The 20,552-nt window shown below is 40.8% G+C and overlaps 1 protein-coding gene across 5 annotated transcripts in view; it reads right to left on the bottom strand.

Moving 5' to 3' along the window:
• CORIN (corin, serine peptidase) overlaps positions 1-20,552 on the bottom strand; it is a 331,431-nt gene that overhangs the window by 175,738 nt on the left and 135,141 nt on the right. For all 5 annotated transcript variants that reach the window (XM_075127943.1, XM_075127945.1, XM_075127946.1 and 2 more), the window contains exon 5: positions 841-1,022. In XM_075127943.1, the coding sequence (XP_074984044.1) occupies positions 841-1,022 (182 nt within the window). The remainder of the gene's footprint in view (positions 1-840; positions 1,023-20,552) is intronic.

Below are 20,552 nucleotides of genomic sequence, written 5' to 3'. Positions count from 1 at the left end.
TTCTCTCCCTCCCACTTGATCCCAAGTCTCTCTAGCTACTTATCCAAATTCACTCTTTTCCTTCCCAGTACAGTCCTTGTCCTCCCTGCATCTGAGTCTGGCACCTTCCTTCTCCATGCTGCCTTGGTGCAAGCGGGAGGGAGGGGTATGATTAAGAATAAAAGGGAGACAGACTCCCTGCCTTCAATTCCAGTGTATGGCTCCCCCTGGGAATGGAAATTAGTCAGTCACTCTGTAGGGATGGTGTACACACAATCCTGTCAGTACTAGGATGGAGCACGCTCGGTGCACACAGAATCTTTGGAGGTTTTAGCTCCTAAAGTCTGAGTCTCTATTGAGCATGTGCAGTCTGCAATTCCTAAAAGGCTTATAAATTTAGCCAAATTTGGGTGGATTTTCACAGGAACAGCAAAAGGCATATTTCTGACACAAAGGCTGCACCTCTGCCAAATTTCAAGATCTTGCTCCAAAGTATGGGGGTGCTAGAGCTTTTCAGAGAAAAGGTCACCATATTTTATTACTTTTCCCTAGCCTTGTTCTTGGAAGCAACTGTACTGTTTTGGCTGAAATTTCCCCCTCAAAATATCAGCCTCCAGCATGCACGCAGCATGGAAAATTTCAGCCCAAATGGTTAACGTTTGTCAAAACAACAACTCATATCAGGTTCTTATAATGGGAAGTGTTGGGCAATCTTAATAATAGGCCACGCTACCAACCTCATCTTGTAATCACAATTTCATCCCCTGGAAGCTTTGATTTTGTAGGCTAAATTTACCCAAAGATGCGTTATTAAGCAAAACCTAATAAATACAATTTGGTGATTAAAACAAAGTAACGTACATTGTTTTCCTCTCTCTTGCCATGGCGAGAAGCAGACCCTCGTGGTGTTGTCATTTTCAGTTCTGTTTTGGAACTGGGAGCATTTGAGGAACTCAGGCCACGAAGAATTTACCATTCCCAGAACTGGTTCACAACCTTCCTTTGCTGCCTCACAAAATGATTGACAGGGCAGGAGTCCTCGACTGGAGGAAAGAAAGAAAGAAAGAAGAAAAAGAAATAACCTATTGTCTCATGAAATTATTTCTACTTTTTTCTATATTTTTTTTAATTTAAAAAAAAAATCAACGTTTTTGAGTAATTGCATGGTCAACAAAACTATGCAGTGATATGAAAGTGGATAAAATGATCTGGAACTAAGTCTTCATTATTCATCAAAGGTCCCATCTACACTGTGGTTTAAAATAAATTTAAATCCAAGTTAAATTCAAACCAATTTCTTATTCAGGTCAATTCCATCCAAGCTGAGTAGCCAAAATAGCCTACAAACCAGACTGGCAATGAGGATTAAACATGATTTGAACTTGATTGAAAAAAACAGTGTCACAGGCTTAAAGAAATTGTACTTGTCTGTTTCATTTTCTAACTCTGACATAAATGTATTGTAGGGAGCCAGGCTGGCTCCCCTCCGAACCAGAGGGTAAAGAGCCACCCTTGCAGCCTGAGTGGGTGGGGCCAGGCCAAGCTTCTGCTAATCCCCGGAAGGGGAAGGGTGGGACAGGAAGTATAAAGGGCGGGGCCCTCTGCCCAGTGAGGAGAGCACCAGGGAGGGAGACAGACACAGGCTGCTCCCTCGTGATCCTGCTGCTGACCCAGGCGAAGCTCTGGGCAAGGAGGAGCCTGACCGGGAGGCAGGCCTGTGTCAACCAGGGCTGCCAGCCGCTGAATACCCAGAGGACCTGGACGGGCCTGACGGCAGCCCGGGCCAGCATGAGTCCGATACCGAGGGGGAGCGGGAGTGGCCCGCAGCGGAATACCCGGATGAGATGGAGGGACCGGAGCTGCCCGCAGCGGAATACTCGGACGAGATGGAGGGACCGGAGCAACCCGCCTGAGAGACCGGGTAGGAAGTAGCCCAGGGGCCGAACTACACCGTGGGGTGGGTGTGTTTGGTCAGTGGGCGCGGACGGCCCCGCTGACCCAGCGGCGGGACTTTCGCCTCCCGCCACTGCCAGGGCCCTGGGCTGGAACACAGTGGAGTTGGGTGGGCCTGACTCGTGCCGGCGCTCCCCTGCCTGAGGGGCGCTCCACTGACTCGTGCCGGCACTCCCCTGCCTGAGGGGCGCGCCACTGACTCGTGCCAGCATACCTTCCCTGCTAATTCCCCAAGGCCCGGAAGGTGTGGCTGAGGCCTGCCACGGAGACCATAGCTCTCCATCGCGCCTAGGAGCTCGGAGGACCGACACCTGTCACATGTATGTATACACCTGCTTCCCTTTGGTCTTCCCTATTCATACACATACATATATACATATACACACTCACACACACACATATATATATAAAATCAGAACAAGAGAAAAATTACAACTCAAATGTGAAACACCTCTAATAATAACCTAATTAGATTTTTCTATTATTTCTATATATTAATACATTTATGAATGATCTGGAAATGGAAGTGATCAGTGAGGTAGCAAAATTTGCAGATGACACAAAATTTGTAAGGTTAGTCAAGAGTTGAGTAAACTGTGATAAGCATCAGAGGGACCTAACTAAGCTACGTGAAAGGGCAACATGATGGCAGATGAAATCCAGTGCTGACAAATACAAAAATAATACATATGGGAAGAAATAATGTGAAGTGTTCATACACCTTACTAGATTCTAAATTAACATTAGCAGCTCAGGAAGAAGTATCTATCATTGTGGCCAGCTCAATGAAACTCTGCTCAGTGTGCAACAGTGGTCAAACAAACAAAATGTCTGAGGAATGGGATGGAGAATACTACTGAAAATATGATAACACCGTTATATAAACCAGTGGTATACCCTCATCTGGAATACTTTGTCCTATCTCAGAAAAAGCATATCAGCAACAATAGATTAGGTTTAGAGACAGGTGATGAGAAAAACTCTGATATGATAAATGATTGAAAAAACTGGAACTATTTATCTTATAAGGGATACAAACAAGAAAGGAAATGATCTATATATACAAAATAGTAAATGATACAGAGAAGGTAAATCAGGAATTCTATTCACCCTTCATTATAATTCCTGAACAAGGAGATTCAATTAAATTAAAAGTTGGCAAATTTAAAACTGATAAAAGAAATACTTTTTCATACAACACAACTAGCTTAGAATCATAGAAGAATCATAGAAGGTTAGGGTTGGAAGGGACCTCACGAGGTCATCTAGTCCAACCCCCTGCTCAAAGCAGGACCAATCTCCAATTTTTGCTTGCGGAACTCATTGCAAGATACCATTGAGGGCAATGGTTTAACAGGATTCAGAAAAGGATTATTTATATGGATTAGAAGAATATCCCAAATTATTATAGTAAGGATTAAAAATAGCCCAGAGTTTTGAAGGGCTATCAACTCTTTTGCTTGAGGAAATAAAGCAGCTTCTAACTAATGGAGATTAGGAAGAAACTTTTCTTGTGGGCAGGTTATTCCATAACTCATTTCTTCAAGGTTTCTTGCACCTTCCTCTGAAGCAGCTGGTACTAGCCAATCTCAAAGACAAGCAACTGGACTAGCTGCACCACTGGTCTGATCCAATATGGTAATTTCTATGAACCTATGAAATATCCTGGCTTTAGAGTAGGATCTCAGACCTTTCCAGGGTTAAAAGCAAGTGTTGTGTATCCTGGTTGAGAGCTGGGAATCTTCAATAGTATAAAGTTCATATTTCTATAAAGTCTAGTACCATAATATGTCAGAAACTAAAGCTTATGCAATAGCTGGTGTCAGCCCAGAACTGAGTCTTGCTCATCCTCAGTCCCCAGGAAGGGAGTAATTTTTACAGGAGAAATTCCAAGTTTGTGGGAACAAGGAAACAGTTCTTTGACAGGCCGATTCAAATAAAACCAGCTTCTGCTCAAAGCCACTCCAGGGTTTGGAATATTAGAGTAAGTTCTGGGGAGATGGTTTAGTAGGACATATCTGAATGGTTTGGGATGACCAGCATTACTCCTGCATATCTGTCATGAGTGAGCTAAACTCATGCTAGTAAAACCCTTATACTTCCCCACACCAACCATTCCAGCAGAAATAACCTCATAGCGATTTACAATGTACGTGATTGGGAGTGGTTATTTATCACGAAGGGACAAGTCCTGTCCTTTCCCCTAAAGCTGTGGAGGGTCCCCTGGAAGCAAAGGAAGTGCAGTTTCTCGGTTGCAAGGCCGGGTGCCTCATTTGGGAACCCCTACTCATTAGGAGCTGTCTGCATGGCAGAGTGCAGGATGTGGGGAAGGAAAGGGCCAGGCCAGAGGATCTGCCACCATGCAGGTCCTCCACCCCACAGAAGGGATGTGTAAGGTGCATGGAGGTCTAATTTAGCAGAGCCCCCATGAAGGGGCTCTGCATATGCTCCAGGCCTGTGAGAGAGGATTCTTCCCTCTTGCTCATCCACTCACAACCCAGTCTGGCTACTCAGAGTGAGCATTGCAATAAGGGTTCAGCCCTAACTGACTACAATTTGGGATCTATATAGGCCAAGATTTTCATGTCTATATTTAGGCTCCTAAATAAGTGGCCTGATTTTTAGAGGTGCTGAGCACTCAGCAGCTCCTGCTGACTTCACTGTGTTTTCCTGTTTGAGTGGAAAAGTGAATTAACGGGTCAATAATAACAAAGTGATACTATGCTGGGGATCAAAAAGCTACAGTAGCTGTCAGATAACCTAGTGGTGAAGGGAAGAAAGATGAATCAGCTCACATGTTTATGAGAATGAGCCTTCTATTTTATAAATATAAAACTTGTATTAGATCAAAATCACAGGAGCCTGAGGAGATTTCAGTTTTCCCTCTTGACCTATTGTGTTGACTTGTGTTTCTGAAACCAGTCTGATGGCATTTCTCTGCTTTAAACACTAATGAGGTGAATGTACAACCAGTACCCTTATGTTTACAGGGCATCCTGATTGACTGTGGAACTGGAATTGGTGTTTAGAGATATGTTCTGGATATGGAACTGTATTTAGAGATATGTTCCTGAGTCACGCTAAGGACTTTCACACAATGCTAAATGCACTTTACACATTGAAGTGCGGGAATTATCTCATATCTGAGATAAAGATCTGTATCTCTAAACTTGTCTCTTGTGGCTCCCTGAGTGATTATCTGTAGTTGGCAGTTTGTTTGTTGCTTGGAAATAAGCACTTACATTCTAAAATAGTACCTTTCACCACGACTTTATGTCATGCTGAAGGCAGATAGTTTTGATATCATGTAAAAGGTCTGGTTGTGTGCAGAATAAAAACAAATGGCTTCTGGATTCTCCTGTTGACAGTAAGAGCTGCTGGTTATTCATATTCTTTTGATGTTGCCAGCACACTGTTCTGGCAGTTAAAGACTCGCTATCAGAACCAGTAAAACCTCTTCAGATAAAGTCATTCAAAAAACACTTTTCCTGTTTTTTATGGAGCCTATTTTTGGAGGGACAGAGAGAGTGAAAATATGAGAGGAAGCATGTGTATATGGGGCCTTTCAGTGCCTGTCAATGTTTATCTGCAGAACAGGGTTAACACAGTCCCTGTCTCATTTCTGGGAATATGGCACAACATTAATTAACAATTTTCTTTCAGGAACTTTAATTTTTGTATCCCAAAGTGTGTGTATGGGTAATACAAATAGCTTGATAATAATTTAGAAATTACTAGGCTATTAAAGGACAATTGCATGGTGATTAAATAAACCAACAGAAATTATGTGTTTATGAAAGGTTATATATGGATGATCATAAAAGGTTATATATGTCTGGGCAAAGTTACTTATGCTTATGAAAGGCTATATATGCATGATCATGTCTGGGCAAAGTTACTCACATGTGTAGTCCCATTGACTTGCATGAGTAAGGGTTGAACAATTAAGTCCATAATGTGTGTGCATGTATACAGAAAATTCTAGAAGAAATCGTTTCATAGATGTTTAGAAATGGTGGTGAAGTTAAGTGAGGCTGAACGATTCCAATATCTCAGCAATAAATGAGATGCCATGTATCTAAAACAGAACTAGAGATAAATTTACTGAATTTAGCCACAATCTATATAGGCTGATCTTTTAAAGTCCCAACTGTTCATTCAAATTTAAGAAAATATGTAAACTACAATGCACAACTACATTTGAATGGAAGGATGTAAGGGGCATAATTAATGAGACTATTGACTAATTCATTAACTCTGAGCCTCTCCCATTAGTCTGATAGAGCCCCTCTGTTGGACTCAAGGCACAGTTAAAAATCCATCTATTCTTTTAACCTTTGCCTGACGGGGTAATGACAGGGTTATTTGTTATGTTTAACAATTCTGTGGTTTGGGTCTATTTATTTTTAGTTAACACTGGCTAACTAATTTTGTATTGTTTTTAAGATTTGCACAAACACACAGTGACAAATGAAGGGACACATTTTTAAAAATAAAGTACTCTGAGAATCTGATATGAAAAGCATTACTGAAATGCATCGTGTCCCTATTTGGTCTTAGCACTCACTATCTAAATCTACAGTCCTCAAAATAATTTACAAATTGCTATGTTGCAGCACTCTGGCAGTTCTGCCATTTTTTTCTTCTAAGTGATGTGAAGAACGTGACATTAACCCTGTTAGATAGTGATGCGGCTATCCTAATCTTTGCAAATATAACTACAACATATTAGTCCAAATTCATCACAGGTGCATAAGAATGGTGGGATTTATGCACACAAGATACATTAAAAGTTTCATGGCTGGGTAATTTTTTCAGGAAACTCATCTACAAATAAATGGACTTATATCTTCTAAACCATGCATATGGGAAAAGTTCAGCTTCATTTGGTCATCTTATGCAATTCTAAGTCTAAATGTTACAATGCAGTATGCATGTACGGGTAATACAAATATCTTGATGATGATTTAAAAATCACTAGTCTTTTAAAGGAAAATGGCATGGTGATTAAATAAACCAACAGAATGTGTGGTCTCTAGAGATACCTTGACAAACTAGGAAATGGTAGGATTATCCAACAATGACTGTAATATTTGGCCCAGTTACAATACTCAGTCATTTGTGCTCCATAAAAATAAATATTTTTGGACAGTGATCAAGTTTATCATGGACATATTTGCTTAACCCCCTGAAGGATGAAAGGATGATTAAGCATTCCCATCTTGATTACTCTTTATTTATGACTACATGAAGACCAGGCTTTTTAAAATAAACAAGCAGTGCTGTTAGAATCTTTTCACAATTTATTTGGCACCAACACAGGATACAGAATAAGATTACACAGTTTTAGGGCCCAATTCTGCTCCCACTGGTCTACAAAAAAATTCCCATTGAAGATAGGTGAAGGTAATTACATTATCATGTGCCAGTTCTAACTTTGTGGTTTGTCTTCCCCAACCTTGAAATTCATATCTCAGTTATTTCTTTATAAACCCCTTGTAATTGCCTCTCCATTGTGAATTGTGTGGCAATGGCAGGAAAAGGGCTTATTATCAAGGTGAACAGAAATTCACATTAACTTTTTTTGTTTCTGCAAGAGATGTTATGATAACTTCTAGGAAAAAGAATAGTTTCATTTCCTTATAATTATTTACATTTTTCGAATTCTATGGATTTATAATGTGGCACGTGCAAACAGGATTGCTTTTATACAAACTGGGAAAGATATAATTCAGGTTTTCCCAACTACATATTTTATGCTGAAATTTCAAGTACTTTTCTTGATCAAATACTTGACTGATTCACTTCGGGCCAATACTTTGACCTTCTGCCCAAAGGATGATTGCTTAGGACTTACTGAAGTAACAGGTAACCTTACCATTTTTGAATGGACCTTTAAAAAGAGTTTCCATGTGCTATCCCTTCTCTCCATTGGGATCACACCACTATGTGCATGCTCACTGGCTTATGGACTTTAGAAGAGGCAATGGAATTATTATTTCAGACACCCCAAAAGTTAACAGACTTATTTGATACAAAAACTAGGGACAAGATCTTTGGGCAACCATCAGCCTTCTGCTGCAAATTTTGGTAACTTTATTTTATGTTCAGGCAATAATTGTCCAAATAGGTTTGGGGTTGGAAGACACCACACATTCAGTAGTCATTAGAGGACTATGTGTGCATTCTGGTTAATCCTAGCACTAAGGTGTTCTATCTAAGGTGTTTCTATAGCACTCATCGCTTTAGTATCCACAGTGGCAAATGTTAGCTTTACACATTAATTAACAGTCATAATTAACACCTCTTATTAATTGTGTTAAGCATCTGGTCACAATTAACATTTTTAGGGAACACAAGCAAAATTAGTATTAAACACCTCTGGTTTCTTCATGTCAGTTTTCCTTCCCCGTTGAGTAGTAAACCTACACTTTCCTTCAACTTTCTCTTGTTCCTAGTGTGTTTTACAGAACCTCTTCCTATTGCCTTTTATGTCCCTTGCTAGGTATAATTCATTTTGTGCCTTAGCCTTTCTGATTTTGTCCCTACATGCCTGTGCTATTCTTTTGTGACATACTGCTGTTTCAGAAGTGCCTCAGAGCACACTATGGAACTTTTAATACACAGCAGCAGGGTTCATATGACCATTTAGTGCATGTCAGGGTAGAGCACTATAGATTTACATCCCGGCATGTCACACACTAAATCACCAGATAGACAAGCCCTTGCTTCCTTACCTGAGTCAAAATCTAAGCCCAAGTACGTACATGAGCTCAGATGCAAAGACTGTACTATGTGCAGCCCAGCAAAAGACGTGGTGGGGACTCCACTCTTTGTTAGTTTGTTCCAAACACTTACGACCTTTGGAAAGTCAAGAATTCACTCCAGAGCTGTTCCAACACACTGATCTACCCTATCCCCTTTATTAGCATGTACAGAACCCCGGTGCCATTGTAAAGCACAGTCACTTCATGGAAGTACAACATAAATACAAGATGCCTAAAAGGAACTCTACCTCCATCAATCACAAACAGTCTCCAGGGCCCCTCCAGCCTCCACTCCTTTGTCCCAGATTAAGGTACTTCCTTCCCTTTGGTGTCCAATTCTCATGTGCAGTGCTCACTCATAGGAACCAAACACTCAGGCAGCTCCATGGTCCCATCCCCCTGCCCTGAGCTCAGACTCTGTCTGCTGTGTCTCTGCAGCAGCAGCATATGCCCTCTCCTGCAGGCCACCTAGTCCCTTCTTAAACAGTAATGTGACACTTCCCAGGGGTACTAAGGATTATGAGGCACCACCAGACCAGCCCAACCACCAGCCCAGTGAGAGAGCCTTGTCTGTGATCAGCTCCCTGAAACCATCTGCCTCTGGCAACACAAACAGGCCTCGCTCTCTCTGTACAGTTTCGTATAAGCACATACCAACCCCCGAGTCTTTCAGGTGTCCCTCTGGAGCATTCAGCCTGTTCCACTGAACTCTCCCAGAACTCTTACATCCACTGTTCCCAAAGCAACAGTACATACCAGCTTGTAAGATTCAATTCAGGATCACCACTTTGCATAGCACACAGCACTTAATTTTATATATATAGTGAAAACAAGAATAAGTTTATCATCGAAGAAGTGACAGTGATAAGAATATTCTAAACAAATGGTTACATATAAACAAAACAAAATCATAACATGCTTTCTAGACACTAAACTTACCTAAAAAGGCATTCCCTTATCTCCAACAAGATAGTTCACCACAAGTTTTTCCCCAGCCTTTTCAACCAGTTTGGCTGAGACCCCTTCTCAGAAAACCAAGCCCACAGGCAGCTCGTCCTCACAGACTGAAAGAATATCTAGTGTTTCCGCTGTACCCTAGATAGAGTTTCAGAAGGTCATTTTGTCTTACTCCTAAGCAGGATAACTCCTGCTGTTTTTGTTTTTTCCTCCATCCCCCATAATCTATTGATTAGCATTTTGCTCAGACAGGACATTCATTGTGAATGATACAATACTGAATTTGCATGTGACCAGCCAAAGTGAGATAAGCATGCCAGGTGTATGTGGATTACCTTCTGGTGACCTGTCTTAACTCACAGACCCAGAGAACATAATTTTTAGTACATAAACATAACTCTTCATATATTTCCCATGTATATATCTTACAATTATTATGTTGACCAGTGTGACACATGCTTTCACTGGGACCCTACGTGACATTCTTTTGGTGAACACAGGTGATCCCTATATCTCTGTGCCCTCTGGATCACAATAATCCCATCCTCCAATCAGAAGAGAGCTGGCAGCAGGACCCTGGGGCCAGATTTCCAGCCAGCTCTCTAGCCAATTGGGGATCATGGAGTGAGGGGGTACAGGTGGAGAGTGCAATTTCTCCAGTCCCCAGCTGATCAGGGCTCTGGGGGCAGGGCCAGCCCTCACAGCACTTCTGCTCATCTGTGAAGTGGGGGCAGCACCCACATTATTTATTGTATTCTAAAACTCAAAACCTAATCCTTGACTGTATTTTTGTTCATATTATAAAGCAGCTATAATCAGAAGACCTTTGTACCAAAGGTGAAATACTACTTCCAGTGAAGTCAATGAGAGTTTTGCCATTGACTTGAGTGGAGCCAGGATTTTACACCAATTATTATTATTAAGGTGAACACTAGACTATAGTTAGAGAGGAAACTTGAGGACAGTTTGCATGGGCTTGATTCAGCAATGTGAGCTTTCAATGGTCTGCTTGCCAGTGAAGAAGCAATGGCTTCTGATAGGCATCTTTTTAAATGGCAAGCAGTGGTGCAAAGAAATACACCATTTCCTTTGTCAACAAAGCATTCTTGTAGCACTTTGCTCATCTCTATAATACACCTTTAGGAAAGGAAAGTTCGGATATTGTACCTTTCTCCTATATCACTTTAATGCGTCTAATGGGTTGTCCTCAGATTTCTATAAATATCGTAATAAGCCTTCTCCTAACAGTGTTGAACTGCAATTTCTTTGCTACTGGAAAGGCAAGATAAAATAATGGCAAAAAATGGCAGATCGTGTTCAGAAAAGCTTAGCTTTTTCTGTACCAAGTACCAATACCATGCAATCCTTTTCTGAAATTAAGATGTCCATATCTAAGAAAAAGAGTTAGGATGCCTAAGGACTCCAGTAAGGTACTGTGATTTTTATGATAACACTAGTATTTTTTATGCAGCTGTGTGACACTGTTTGACTTTTAAAACCATTTTAAAAAATCAACATCTAATATATTTAAGTAGTTCTTTAAAAATAATCAAGACCGTTAATGAAACTGACTGGTACTGGCCTTTTTGATGGCCATTTTTAAAACAACCCAAAAACATTGTTTTTATATTATATTAAGTTTATGCTAAAATGAGAATAAACCCCAGAATTGGAAAAAAATAAACACAGGAAACACTATTTATGGCTATAAAACAAAGTATCAAATGGATTGTTCTAGTTAGACTTCCATACACTATTTAATTTAACCCTATAGAACACCTATCCCATGGCCCACAAAGTTTTGGAATGTGTGTGTGAGTAATGGGGCAAATTGTAATTATTTTGTTTCTTTAATTTCTTCTAAAGTGATAGAATATACAAAACTTTGTATATAACACCACAGGAAAGGACCCAAGTTTTATCAGTCACCAAACTGTTGTGGGTGTGAAAAGGATCAGCTTATGGAATGTTCATATCTATCTCACTAAATGACTCAGCTCACTGTTTTGGAACTGTACATGGTTTAAAAGGTTACTAGTGATAAACTAGGTGTTAGAAGAAACTAAGTACATTCTGGAACATCAGCTAAAAAGTGTGGGAACTCTCCAAAAATCCTTTTAACCTAGCTACTGTATGACTTGAAACCATTTTTTTATTACAACCTGCAAAAAGAGAAAATATGTACAACTACTATTAAAGTTTTGCTATATAATAAAATATATTCGTCCAACTATGTCTCTTCAGTTGTTGAGTCTGATTGGCACAAGTCTGACAGGTTAAATAATCCAGTGCGAATTCTGCACTCATTGTGTCCTACTGCCTGTGAAAATCTAGGGAGGTATTCAAAGCTCAGGTACAGTTGTGTGTTCCAACTCGTTACACAAAATAAGTCTATTTCCCTCCCTTGTTTTAAGAACAATGGTTTGTTTATCTAAACTACAAATTCAAATATTTAAACAAATCTTTAGACCAATCTTAACAGGGGGTTATTATGTTCCTTTCCTGATATAATGTGAATAATGGTTTTAATTACTTAGAATAAACTCCCGTTATTTATTATAGATGGCTTAATGCTGTTCTAAGTTATATAAAAATCACAGGCATCAGATGGAGCAGGTGGCCTATGATCCCTAGTTAACATACCAATTTGTAGACCAGAAACTACACATAATAAATTATATGTACTGTGCACACTCATCAGTAAAATATTATACAATATTTCGGGGCTGGAAGCAACCAACCAACCAAGTGCAAGTTCATAAAATAACCAGTCTTTCTGATTTCCATTTATGCCTCCCTCCCATAACTCGTGGGGGCAATGTTATGAAATGTTTTCAAAGGGATGTTCCCATGTCCAAATTGTATAATAAATTTCTTCCCCTGCTCAATAAAAATACATCTCCATCCTCTCCCCCAAGTCATCCCAACACACTCACTCACTCACACTCTCTCTCTCTCTCTCTCTCTCTCTCCACTGTGGAAGGAAGTGCTTCTGTGATGTGGAAAAGCTTTCATGGATGATAACAAACAGACTGAGAATCTTTGAAGATCATAATGGAGTATGGATACATAGTTTGCTGCCTACTGCTTTAATAAATGTAAATTTCCTCACACACTAGACCTACAAGATTATTTAATGCCCCCCCAACAGCACCCACAGCCACTGCTGTTTTTCCCCTATAATATGTATTCCAGAATCTCCTTCCATCTAGTTTAAATTATTTTCAGCAATAGTTCTTCCATTTTTCTCCCAAGCAATCCTGTATTTATGAATATAGATATACGTAGACTCTAGTCTGTGTTTTTTGTTTGCTTGTTTTGTTTTTCAAGAGCATTCTCTCACGCTTTCTAGGTGATTATATGATCAGTGTCAGCAGAGATAAGATTTTCTTTCTTGATAAAAAGTCCTGTATCAAACATGGTAGTTTGCTAGTAAATGGCTACTATACAAATACTCTGCTCCTTCCCCAAGATCACATAGGATAGCTCTCCTTTGTTCATTATAGTGGGCCACCAGTTCTGCTTCTATCATTTTCAGTTTGCCTGAAATTTTTATATTTATTTGTCCTCTGTTCATTTAGATTGAGGATTCAGGCAATGTCATGTTCACAACACCATTTTACTCTGGCAGTTTGTATGGCATGTGTCATAATACGTAAAGTAGTTCCATAACAACTGGTCACAATAATTGGTTTAGTACTATTTAACAGCTATCTTGATCAGAAATTTTTGCTTGTTTTTAATCTCTTTGTTTAAAAAGTACATTAAGCCTCTCAACCATTCTATCTTCCTGTTGCCATACATAGGTTGTATGCTGGTGTAGTATTTATATTATGGTAGTATACAAATGCCTAATTAGGATTGGGGTCCCATTGTGCTAGGTACTATAGGAACACGACAGCACCCCTGCTAGAAGTCCTGACCTTGAAATAGCCCACGGTCAGTTTTGACATTGTTGGGACTGGCAATGATGGTGAATATTTTGTCTAGCACTGGCAGTATAGCTCTGGCTGCATCTGATTTTACTTATTCTAGAAGACAGTATCTTGAGTATTTATCAGTAATGCCCCTCTCCCTGAGAGCTCACTTCTAAAACAAAAGAATCCTCATGTAGTTATAATTACTGGGAATAAACTGCTGGGAGGCAGTGTGGCCTAGCGGCTAAATCATTAGATGGGTCTCAGGAGACCTGGGTTGAATTCTCAGCTCTGCCACTAGCCTGCTGGGTGACCTTGGTTGAGTGACTTTACCTCCTTATGTCTCAGTTTCCCAACTGTAAAAAGGGGATAATGATACTTCCAAAGTGCTTTGAAATCTACTCAAGAAAAAGCACTATATAAGAGCTAGGTATTATCATTACCGTTCTTTGGTTTCTGAGTGAAATCATTATTTTGTCAGCAGTTTACAGCAGTCAATACAGGTCTCTTAACTGTGTCTACAACTTCCCTAATCGTTAAAGATTTTGCAGTTCCATTGATACCAAATGTGATTGGCATACTGATCCTCTAGTGATTAAGTTGTTTTGGTGGTTATGGAATGAGTGAAGTTGCTCTCTGCTAGGCTCTATATTAAAACAGTATGCTTCAAGTTGTAGACCTCACCATTCAATTCTGGATAGCTCTTTGACTTTACAATAGCCAAACCGAGCTAATAGTGTTTGGTGATTAGTAACAATGGTGACTAAGGCACCTTATACATATAGCTCAGGGGTGGGCAAACTCCGGCCCTTCAGACGTTTTAATCCAGCCCTCGAGTTCCCACCAGAGAGTGAGATCCAGGGCTTGCCCCGCTCTGCGTGGTTCCCAGAAGCAACGGCATGTCCCCACTCCAGCTCCTATGCGTAGGGGCAGCCGGGGGCTCTGTATGCTGCCCCTGCCCCAAGCGCCGGCTCTGCAGCTCCCATTAGCCAGGAACCACAGCCAATGGGAGCTGCAAGGGTGGTGACTGCAGATGGGAAAGCGTGCAGAGCCACTTGGCTGTGCCTCCACATAGGAGCCAGAGGGGGGACATGCTGCTGCTTCCAGGAGCTGCTTGAGGTAAGCGCCAACCGCAGCCTGCACCCCGACCCCCTCCTGCACCCCAATCCCCTGCCCTAGCCCTGATCCCCCTCCTGCCCTCTGAGCCCCTCGGTCCCAGCCCAGAGCACCCTCCTGCACCCCCAACCCCTCATCCTCAGCCCCAGCCCCACCCCAGAGCCCGCACCCCCAGCTGGAGCCCTCACCTCCCCCGCACCCAAATCCCCTGCCCCAGTCCGGAGCCCCCTCACACACCATGAACTCCTCATTTCTGGCCCTCTCCAGAGCCCGCACCCCAACCCCCCAATTTTGTGAGCATTTATGGCTGCCACACAATTTCCATACCCAGGTGTGGCCCTCATGCCAAAAAGTTTATCCACCCCTAGTATAGATGAAAGTGTTCACAACCTCACACTTCACCCTAAAGATTCTCCCTGTTTGAGAATTTTTGCTTTCAGCATCTGTCAGGATTCAATTTGAAAGGGCTATGACATGTTATTTATCAGCTAGATGAGCTTTCGTGAACTACAAGCGCATGTGAAAACTCAGAGAGGAATTATGACATGGTTATGTATTCAAAGATAGATTGTATGACTTTGATGCCTTAAGATATTTTCTTCCACATAAACAGCCTGTCATGTTTTGCAAGTGCTCAGAGTGAAGAAAAGGCAAAATTTAAGATGACTTGTGCAGTAAATGCACCATGCCAATAAATTACTAAATATCTGCAACGTTGCTGTCTTGGGCAATCGTCTAAATTCTTTAATGTCTATTGTAACTGGGCCGGCCACATCTGTCTGGAAATGTATGTCAGAACAATTTAAGCTGTTGTTTTAAAAAATAAAATCTGTTCTTGTTTAATGTTAAATGGTATGTCGTCAAGCATTTCAGGACATTGAGTGCTTTATCATGTTCTTGGCATGTTGTTCTAAAGTATCATCACTGAATGTCACAAGCACAATATTCACAGGATCAGAAATTGTTAGATCCATGGATGGGTGTTTTGGCTAACTGAAGTCTATATCCTTCCGTTTCAATAAACATACACTAATATGTACCTTACATATTATACATTGTTATACCTTACATTGTTTATTACACAAATATACATTATTGCAGTCTATATAGGTTTTCTACAAGACGAGTTGGACCACATCTTACCTATCTAGTTTCTTAGCCACAAGTCCCATGATGACCCCAAGTTTAGCAATCTTTGAGACAGAGGGATGGGTTCTGCTCATATTTACATGAGATATAAATCAATGTGAGTGCAGAATCAGGCTTACGGAATCATCCACAAACCTTTTCACAACCACTTTAACTATCTCCCTCACTGCAGTAGACTTCATCCCACCATGGAACCAGACCATGGAATGACTATTGCTCAAGATGGTTTTGCAGCTAACTGGAGCATCAAGCTTTGGTGATGGTACAGATAGCACACCAGCATTCCCAAAACTCACAATATTCACTTATCAGAAGTCCTGGATACCCTAAAGGAGTCTTGACCCAAGTCTTGTGAATCAGACTTCCTTCTTGTGAAAGAAAGTCATGAACAACAGGTGCCATTCCTAACTGAAACAGCCAATGCCTCCTTTAGAGAAGGAATCTTCTCTTCCTCCTTCAGACACATAATAGTATGACCAATACTGAAGAAACCTACCCTAGATATTTTTGCCTAGGAAACTACCCCGTGTCAAACCTCCCATTTCAGAGCAAGCTCATACAGAAGCTAGCAGAAAGACCAACTACAAGTTCATCTAACTGAAACTAACTTTCTAGACCTGGCTCAGACAGGATTTGGGCCGGGACGTGAAAGCAAAACCGCCTTAATTTTGACGTATTTTTATTTGCCTTCTGGGTTTTGAGCCTTTTGAGGTCACATTTTCAAGCTTTTCTCCGCAACCATAAGGGCTAGAAACTTGTCTTCAAAAAAAAATCTGAGATTTTCATGTAACCACTTGACTCCAAGAGATGATGCTTTAAGAAAAACACCAAATATCACAAAACTCAATAAAATTGCAAGAACTGGTACATAGGTAGATCTAAGGACATGTGTAAGTATTTGCAGGATCAGTGCTTTAGATTACAAGGTCCTTAGGGTAAGGATTACTATGCCTTTTATTTGTCTGTAAAGTACCAAGCACAGTTTGGCCTCTATTGAGCAAACCATCCTTATTCAGCAAAGTCCTGAAGTCTCATTTACTCGAAAGGGCCTCAGGCACATGACTAAAATTAAACATGTGCTTATATATTTCCTCAATAGGGCTGAACTTAGGCAAGTGCTTAAATGCTTTGCTGACCAATACTGAACATTTATGCTTTGTATACATAAGTAGATAACTGTCTTAAAATAAAAATGATCTTAGACCCTGACCTGGGCAATACAGTGAAAATGATGCAAAGAGAGCAATTCTCTAAAGTTTCTATTAGCCATGATTAGTTTTAAGTAGGATTTCTCACTAACTGTCTTATTAAAAAATCCAAACAAAATCCACTACAGTGTGAGCACTATGTAATTCTAACTTGCAGAGAATGACCAAGTCAATGAACTTGCACGTCTTGTAAAATAAGACCTTCTGTAAATAGATGGTGCCATCTAATTCAATATGGGCTGGTTTTCATATTTTAAAAAGGGACATTGAAAAGATTTTAATTTAAATTTGGTTATTATCTGCTTCAGGTTGGTTGTGGTTGTTGTTGTTTGTTTTTGAAGTCTAGTACTCCAGCACAGGACATTTTAAAACATTTTTAAACACTTACAAACAGAAAACAGAAATTAATTTTTTTTTTTTGCTTTTACAAATGACAGAAGATAGATGAAATCCAAGAACCAGAAAAATGGGAAGAAAACAAAAGTACATTTCTCACAATCATGATAGAACAACTCTAAAAATTCTTCTAAATTAATAACAGATCTATACAAGATGACTAAGAATTAAAACAACCGTTCTCTTCTAGTAAAACTGAATTATCCTTAATTTCACAGCACCACAAAATACATCATTTGGATCCCCTTCTGCTAGCTTTCCAAGAGTATTTAACTGACCACAGCTGTTTCTACAGTGCACATTATTTCGTAAATACTAGTACTTAAATTAAGGGCTCATCCACATGGAGATTTACTGCATGGCAAGCCAAGGTATAAACCTCGCACACTAGTCTGCTGCATGCTAAGTCTCTGTGTGGACCCTGCTACCACATACTAAAAGTTTGATAGTGCACAGGTATGGAACATTTATTGTACAGTACCAGGGTCCACGGAGAGACTTGGCATGCAGCAGGCTAATGCACTGTAAATTCTTGTCCCACTTTGCCACGCACTAAGTTTCCATGTGGACAAGCTCTTGGACAGTTTGACATGACAAAATGCTTTGTAGAGAGCCAAGATGGGTGAGGTAATATCTTCTGTCGGACCACCTTCTACTGGTGAGAGAGACAAGCTTTTGAGCTTACACAGAGCACTTCTTCAGGAAAGGTCATGGGAGTGCCACAGCTAAATACAAAGTAGACTGATGACAGACATCCAGTACAACAAGAAAAAGTGGAACGAACTACAACAACTCCACAAACCACAGAACACCACGTCCAGGAGAAACCATGGCACCAGGCCGACCACATGGACCGTATATAACATCCCAACATCCTCAATTTTTCAAGACTGTCCTCAACCAGAGCTGAAGTATCTGTACTCTCCCAAAAGACTGAACTTCTGCCTCACCACAGAACCTGATCATATTAGCATACTAACATGTGGAGAACTAGAAGAATTCTTCTATCAACTCTGCCTCAAAGAATTCTTTCATAGTGAAGACACACTGACATTTACCACATCCCCAGACAGTCATATGAAAAACAAATCGTCTGACTGAATACCCCACAGCAGACGAAACCACGCTCTTGATCATTACATTGATTACTTCAGAAAAACAACTGATTGTGAAATACTTAACAAACATCACAATCTCTCCACCGCTGAGAGATCAGCTGAGAGGACAGTCCCTGAAATGCAGCCACCAAGTAGTGATCAAACCAGCAGACAAAGAGGGTGCCATCGTAGTCCTCACATGTGATTACTATATTAACAGGGCCAACGGACAACTCTCTGACACCTCCTACTATAAAGAACTCAAAGAACATCCCACACCACAATTTATGCAGGAATTTCAGAATATCCTCAAATCCTTCCCCAAATAACTCCAAGAGAAACTCTACAACCTCATCCCCCATGAACCCACCCCAGAGACTTCCCAAGATACAAAAACAAGGGAACCCAGACAGACCCATCATATCTGGCCACAGCACTCTTACTGAAGGAATATCAGGACTCTCATAGAAACCATCCTCAACCAACTAACCACACAAAGGGCCGGCTTCCTCCAGGACACAACCAACTTCCTCCAGAAACTCTGAAACATTAACAGCCTCCCTCAGAACACCATCCTTACCACCATGGATATCACCTCCCTATACACCAACATCCCTCATCCCTGCCTGCCTCAAATATTTATAAGATAATGGACAACACTCCGATATCCATCTCAAACACATCACCAAACTCATCTATTTCATCCTCATCCATAACAATTTTACATTCAACAACAAACTCTTTGTCAAAGCCATGGGTACTAGGATCACTCCCCAATATGCCAACTTCTTCATGGGTCAGCTTGAAGAAGAATTTCTGGATAAGTGCACCACAAAACCAATGATACATCTGAGATACATCAATGATATATTCATCCTTTGGAGAGCCGACCTAACCCCTCCATAGATTTCCACCTTAACCTCAACAACCACCATCCATCCATTAAACTCTCTCTGGAACACTCCCACACTAGCATCAGCTTCCTGGACACCACAATCAGTTTCAACAATGGAACCCTACAGACATCTCTATACAGGAAACCCACAGACCACCAAACCTGCATTCAAAGATTCAATAATCACTCCAAACACACCAAGAAATCTGTTATCTACAGCCAGCATCTCAGATACCACAGAATGTTCTCTGAGGAGAAAGTCCGGGATATACACCTTAAAACACTTAAAACCAACTTCGCCAAACAAGGACACTCCATCATAGAAGTAGATTGCATCATGGGATGGGCTACCCAAACACCCTGAGAACGCCTGCTTTAACACAGAAGTAAAACTCTTTCTGATCACACACCTCTAATTGTCACCTGCCACCCCACACTGGAACCCATATGGGATATCATCAAATAACTATAACTCATACTCAATGGGGACCACATCCTGAAAGAAATCTTTCCTGAACTCTCTCTTCTGGCCTTCAAACAACCCCCCCAGCCTCTTCAATCTCATCATCAGAAGCAAGCTCCCCACAAACCAGGACACACCAACTCACAGCAGCACCAGACCGTGGAAGAACAACAAATGCAAAACTTGCAGACGTATCTCCACTGCTACAATGACCAACACCCCACACAACACACCTTTCAAGACTGGGTCCTACAGATACCTGTCACAACATGTAGTCTACCTCATCCAGTGCACTACATGCCCCAATAACAACTACATGGGTAAAACAAGACAATCAATACGCTCTCAAATGAACTCACTCAGGAAAACAATAAAAGACAAAAACACCATAGTACCTGTGGGTGAACACTTTTCACTGCAATCACTCTACCTCTGACCTCTCAGTCCTTGTCCTCAAAGGAAGCCAGCACAACACCTTCAAAAGATGAGCTTGGGAGCATAAATATTTTACTTTGCTCAATACTAAAAATCATGGACTATATAGAGACACTGGATTTATGGCTTATTACAACAATCTATAACCCACTTAATCACCCTCCAATGTTGTTTTTCCTTTCTCCCCTATGACTGGAGAGATGTTAACAGGCCACTTCAC

Source organism: Caretta caretta, chromosome 4 (genome assembly GCF_965140235.1).
Source record: "Caretta caretta isolate rCarCar2 chromosome 4, rCarCar1.hap1, whole genome shotgun sequence".
Taxonomy (NCBI): Eukaryota; Metazoa; Chordata; order Testudines; family Cheloniidae; genus Caretta; species Caretta caretta.
Note: the sequence above shows the minus strand (reverse complement) of the source record. Positions and strands in the feature narration are given on the sequence as shown.